This window comes from Echinops telfairi, unplaced genomic scaffold (genome assembly GCF_000313985.2).
Source record: "Echinops telfairi isolate 266 unplaced genomic scaffold, ASM31398v2 ScPeMD7_9;HRSCAF=40, whole genome shotgun sequence".
NCBI lineage: Eukaryota > Metazoa > Chordata > Mammalia > Afrosoricida > Tenrecidae > Echinops > Echinops telfairi.
This window is the reverse complement of record NW_022103906.1, coordinates 29,041,181-29,047,455: the sequence shown is the minus strand read 5'-3', so window position 1 is coordinate 29,047,455 and position 6,275 is coordinate 29,041,181. Positions and strand designations below refer to the sequence as shown.

Here is a 6,275-nt window from a genome sequence, read left to right as displayed (position 1 = left end):
TGTGTGTGTGTGTGTGTGTGTGTGTGTGTGTGTGTGTGTGTACAATCCCTGGATTACAAGATATGTTCCAAGTGGCTATTTGAATCAAATGTGTAGGTAATTTAGAAAGATGCATATGATTCTTACTTAGCCTTCAAAAAAAGCTCAAAGCCTTGTCAGTGATTGAAAAACTTCAGGTGCAGCAAGTGAAGGTGATTGTGGTGAATTTGTTACCCTTGGATTCGGTTTGAGCCATTTCAAAGTGAGGTTATTTGGGCCTAACTCTAAAGGGCAAGTGCAGATACTTCAGTCAGTCTTGACCCAGGGACTTAATGTATATTTATCCCTAACAACTGATAACATTGTAAACATGTTCCAAATTTTTATACAATGATAAAATGGCACAAGCCTTCTGCAGTTGACTTCTCTTGGTCAGTAGCATATTTGTGAGACTGGTTTATGCTGATGGGCATTCATTTCCGCTATCGTGTACTTTCCCATTGAGGGTCTGTTCTACAGTTCATCCTTTCTCGTTGAAGGACACTCGAGAGCGCTTCAAGTTGATATGGGAAATTCTGTTATCTTTCCATTGCATTCCCACAAATTGTCTGATGCCCCTGCATGCATAGGATAGTGAGTGTGTTTTTCCAATATTACAAGAAAGGCTGATGTGTAGTATTGAGCCTGTCTCCTTATATACATGTGAGAACATTTTACAACTTAGTGGGATTTCTTCATAAAGTATCTTCAGTATAATTATGTATTGCCAAATTGTTCTTCAAAGTGATTAACTGCCAACAAGGAGTTTCTGTGAGTTCATACTGCTCCACATCATCACGGCCACAAAGTTGCAAACTATTCATGCACAGGATTGTCAGACTATAATTTTTACTAGTTGGATGGATATGAAATGATGTCTCATTATGATTATGATTTTAATTACCCTATTACAAATTTATTAATATACCACATGTCTATTGAATCATCTATTTTTCCTTTTATCCAGTTTTAAATTGGATTATTTCTTTTGCATTTTCTACATGTTAATTTTCCATTGGCTACAGGAGTTAACTTTACCTCCCAACAATCTGTATGACTTGTCCTTTCACTCTTTTGAAGTTGATCATTTCAATATCATAAAAGTTAAGTAAAAATTTGTTTGTGGTTTGTGCTTGGTGTACTTTGTTTAAGAAACCTAGGCCAATATCTTCCTTTAAGAAACCTAGGCTAATACCTTCCTTTAAGAAACCTAGGCTAATATCTTCCTTTAAATTAATTTGCTTTGCATATTCATTTTCTGTAGGATATGAGGTAGAGATCCCTTTGTTGATTTTTGTCCATGTGGATAGCCAGTTAACCAGACACCATTTATCCAGTAGTTCTTCTCTTACAGTGCTCTGTAGTTCCACCTCTAGCTTGCGTAATTTGTTTGTGAGCATTCTCTTCACGTTTCTCTGTTCTCACATGAATACCACATCTTTTTTTTTTCACTAGAGTTCTAGCAATTTTGATATTTGGTAGTGCAAACCCCACAACGAGTTCTTTTTCACAATGTTTTGTGTATTCTTAACCTTTTATTTATCATTTAAAATCCAAACCTATGGGAATTGAAACTACGTCGAATCTTTTGGTCAATTTAGGGAAAATTTCTACCGATGAATATAGGATCTATTTACTAGGTCTTCAGTATCTTTCAGCTAAGCCCTATGATATTTTTCTAAAGCTCATGCACATAGTTTATCATAATTACTCTTGTGTATTTTATGTTTGTGAGTGTTTCCATAATTTTAAAAAGACATTTTTATGTTTGTAGATATAAATGAATGAAATTGATTTTTACATGTTAATTCTGCAGCATTATCAGTTTTGCATGTTGATAATGTCTAATAATGACTCTTATCAGCAGGCATATAGTGTGCAAATAATAGCAGTTTGTATCATCCTTTAGATTCCACAACCTTCCTTGCCCCCCTCTTTTTGTTCTGTTTTGTTAATTAGCATGCTTAATCTTTAATACAATTTTGAATAAAAGCAATAGCAGGTAACTGGTTTTTTTCTTTTACCAAAAAAAAAAAGTATTTTACCAGATGTTTTATGAGGATTGCCCTGGGGATTTGGTAGCCGTTTTTAACAGTTTTCTAATATGCTGTGTTAAAATGAAGATTGAATGTAATCGGCTGTTTTCCTTACTTTTCTTATTAGCAGAATCCTGTTTTAACTTTCTGTTAGTGTGTTATTGTTAAGTGGCATCCAGTCGGTTCTGACCCATACCAAGCCTTTGCACAACAGAAGAAACCTGCATGGTCCTGGCCATCCTTGCAATTGCTCCTGTGCCTCCAGCCGTTGTTGCAGCCAGGGTGTCCATCCATCTCATTGAGGAACTTCTTCTTTTCACTGCCCCTCTGCTTTACCTAGCATGACTTCCTTTCCCAGGGACTGGTCTTTCCTAACACTGTGTCCAGTGTAGTGAGTTATATTAGTGCATTTCTGTTAAACCATCCTTTCACTCCTGAGAATCAGTTAGCTTTATCACACCAGATTTAGTTGTTTCTTTCACATTATTACAGTTGCTTTTGAGACAGTGGTTATGAATTGGGCTGCTGACTGCAAGGTTGACAGTTCGAAACTACCAGCAGCTACTCGGGAGAAAGAAGAGGCTTTCTATTCCTGTAACAGTCTTGGAGCTCCACAGGGACAGTCCTACCCTGTCGTATAGGGTGGCTGAGTCAGCAGTGACTCAGTCACCGTGGGCTTGCCTCTAAGTTGCTTAAAGTTTCCTATCTCATACTTTGTGATTTTTGCATCAGACTTAATAGCTTGATAACATTGCCGAGAGTAGTTACCATTTCAGAAAAGTATTTGTTTAAAATTGGAATTTTCTCTTTTTTGAAATTTTAAATCATTTTATTGGAACTCTTACAAATAATGCATTATAACAACCCATTATTCAATTGTATTAAGCACACTTGTACATATGTTGCCATCAACATTTCCAAAACATTTTCTTTATACTTGAGCCCTTGGTATCAGTTCCTCTTCCCCACCACCACCCTCCCACCCTCATGAATCCTTGATCAACGATATATTATTATTGTAACTTCATGTCTTACACTGCCCGCATTTTCTCCCTTCACCCACATAATTGCTAGAATTTTTTGGTGAGCAATTAAATTACGGTATTCTCATAGCATAACTTCCCTTAAAAATGTTTTTAGATATTAATCCTAGTGTGTGTTTTGTGTCTGCTAATCCTTCTAAAATTGCTGGGGGTTTGGTGCTGCTGCTGCTCCTATGTTCTGCTAGCTCTTGGTCATGGTGGCTTGTTCTGAAGAGCCTGTGTAATTTCGCTCTTTCGCTTGCCTCATCTGTATCTTTGAGAAGCCCGAGGGGTGAGGTGGTATTCCTCCAGGCAATTAGAGTTGTTGCTTGTGCCAAATTTTTCACAGCATTACCAACCAGTGCTAGTTTATTTAAATGCTTGGCTTTGGGTTTCCCCGCCAAGGAAAGGGGTAAAAGTTCAAATCCACATCATGTCTTAGCAGGTTATGGTTTCACATTTCAGAGCTACTTTAAAGACCCCACAGCTTAGTTTAAGACTGGCAGGTTTCCTTCTGCCTCTGCCAGCTGGAGGACTTCCCCAACCTCTTTCTTACTGACTCACCACCTTTCAGATCCCGATGTAGCTTAGCACCCACTGGTGTCCTGTTAAGCCACAGCGCTCGGTTCCTGCTGTTGGCATGCAATGCACATACCATCGCTTCTCATCAACTTCCTATTCTGGCTTTGGCCCTTGAGAATTTTCCATATTTTCTTGGGAATTTAGCTATGCAATAGGATTTTTAACCACTAGCATTTCTTTCATTTTAGAGCAGTGGTTCTCAACCTGTGGGTCACGAACCCTTTGGGGTATCGAAAGACCCTTTCACAGGGGTTGCCCAGTTCATAATAGAAGCAAAATTATAGTTATGAAGTTGCAACGAAAATCATTTTATGGCTGGGGGTCACCACAACATGAGGAACTATATTAAAGGGCCACGGCATTAGGAAGATTGAGAACCACTGTTTTAGAGCAAGAGAATTTTCGATCCATCCAATTTTTACACTGCAGGAAATGGAAGTTTTACAGAATAGATTCTTTTCTGATTTTTGAGTTGTTGTACTGGGTGACTCTGGTTTGGGAACTCAGAGCATGTGGGTAGATTTTATTCCTTAGTTCTTCAGTTTGTCGGACTGCTATATTATATGCACTTACTTGAGTATTGGTGGAGATAGTTGATAGAATTTATAAAATAGTGATAATTTCTAATGTTCAAGTTTTAGTCATGAATATTCTCCTTCTTCCATCTCAGGTAGTAGAACTCCAAAATAGATTATCTGAAGAATCAAAGAAGGCCGATAAATTAGATTTTGAATATAAGCGACTGAAAGAAAAAGTGGATGGTCTTCAAAAAGAAAAGGATGTAAGTATATACTGGGCATTTTGGTTCTGAACACAGATAAATCTAACACAATGGTAGTTAATTCATGTTTTGAAAATTTTATTAATCTTTTTGTGAATAAAAATTGGAGACCTTCATTACTTTTTAATTGTAGAAGGTACCCATTTGTGTTTCAGAAATAGACCTAAAATAAAGGATAAAATAATGTTTTGATTTCCTTTCTAATTTCTTTTATATCTATTTATCTTTTCTACTCCTATGAAACATTACTCCACTCCTAACTCTCTTTAAATTTACATAGCTTTTCTATTTTCTGCATGATCAATTATGAGGTTGTAATGCTTATTGTTTGCATATTTCACTATCACCGCTTATAATTATTTTAAATCTGTTCTTTGATCCTTTATGTTTAATGGGAAAAAATTGTTTAATAAATGAGTCACTCACTGTTAAGGAAGGAATAGTAGTAACAGTTCCTTGTGGTTTCACTGTGAATACCTTCTTGCCTTATATATAGTAGATATTTATTATTGTTAAGTGAAAAAAGTAATGTTAACCATTCCATAGCTGATCCAAAGGGAAAGCCTGTCCATTCGCTGCAGATCACCGTTCTGCTCATTACGGCGAACCACGGATGAGTACGGGTGTAAGGTCTGAGGCTGACCTTCGCTGGGTGTGTCTTTGCAGAGGCTGAGGACAGAAAGGGATTCTCTGAAGGAAACCATTGAAGAGCTCCGCTGTGTACAGGCTCAGGAAGGGCAGCTCACAACGCAAGGTAAGCACACTTGTCAGTGACCAAAAACAGAATTTATCTCCAGTAATATCAGAAAGAAAAATCCTTAAGTGTTCTTTAAGATGCTTATACCAAGAGATTAAAAAAAATTTTTTTAATTGCTAAAGAGCCCATAAAATTGACTATTAATCAGATTTTATGGCAAATAGATAGTATATGGCGGGGACAAGATTTGCTGGTCTGCCTTTTAAAAGAAAGTTTTATTTGAACATTTGAGTTTTATTAGGTCAAAACATGAACATTTGTTTAATTATCTCTGCTAGTAATAAACCCATTTTGCAAAATTTCTCATGAGCCCTTTATATGAAATCCTCTAAATCAGTCATTTTTCTATCTGCTGTCAATAGAATGGGTTTCTGTCTTTTAAAGACTTTATGCCAAGCCAGGGGCGCTGCTGTCTCCCATGGCAGGAGAGGCACTTGGCTCAAAGCTGACCCTCCTACAACTCTAGCCCTGGAGGACTTGAACAGCCTCCCAGACTGTTCATTCCCTTAGCTATGCAATTACTCAGAAATGGAAAATTCCTTTCTCTCCAACTATAACCCCCACCCCACTCCCTAGTTTTTCCTTCCAAGCCTGCTCATCTACTCCATCGTACTCTCTAACCTCGGAATTCTCACTGTTAATCAAACCTTCGGGCCCAATTTTACCCAATGCATCAATTATTATTGTTCTCTCTGATCTACTCTTTTCTGTGCCTGCTTAACATCTTGCTAGACTATTCATTAAACTAATTCAGAGAGCCTGATTATTTTTCTCTATCCCAGGTTACTAAGGAAAACTAACTAATCAATAAATGAAGTATCTGTCTTTATTGTCTTTCCCCAAAAAATGTGTAGTTTATTATAATTGACTCCTAATTACCACTTGGCAATTCTTTTGCTTATGTTTGTTTCTTTGCTACTTATAACCCTATACATTTTAACCTCCTTTATGTAGATATCCTTTGATGTAGCAATTTTTACTGTAGAGATTTATCCTATAACATATTTTTGAGGATACTTTTTTATTTTTTATTTTATTTTATTTTTTTTTCTTTTAAAAAAATCATTTTATTTGGGGCT

The 6,275-nt window shown here is 36.7% G+C and overlaps 1 protein-coding gene across 3 annotated transcripts in view; it reads left to right on the top strand.

The window, feature by feature from the left end:
• HOOK3 (hook microtubule tethering protein 3) overlaps positions 1-6,275 on the top strand; it is a 124,824-nt gene that overhangs the window by 85,523 nt on the left and 33,026 nt on the right. For all 3 annotated transcript variants that reach the window (XM_004707566.2, XM_045286646.1, XM_045286647.1), the window contains 2 exons: positions 4,329-4,439; positions 5,106-5,193. In XM_004707566.2, the coding sequence (XP_004707623.1) occupies positions 4,329-4,439; positions 5,106-5,193 (199 nt within the window). The remainder of the gene's footprint in view (positions 1-4,328; positions 4,440-5,105; positions 5,194-6,275) is intronic.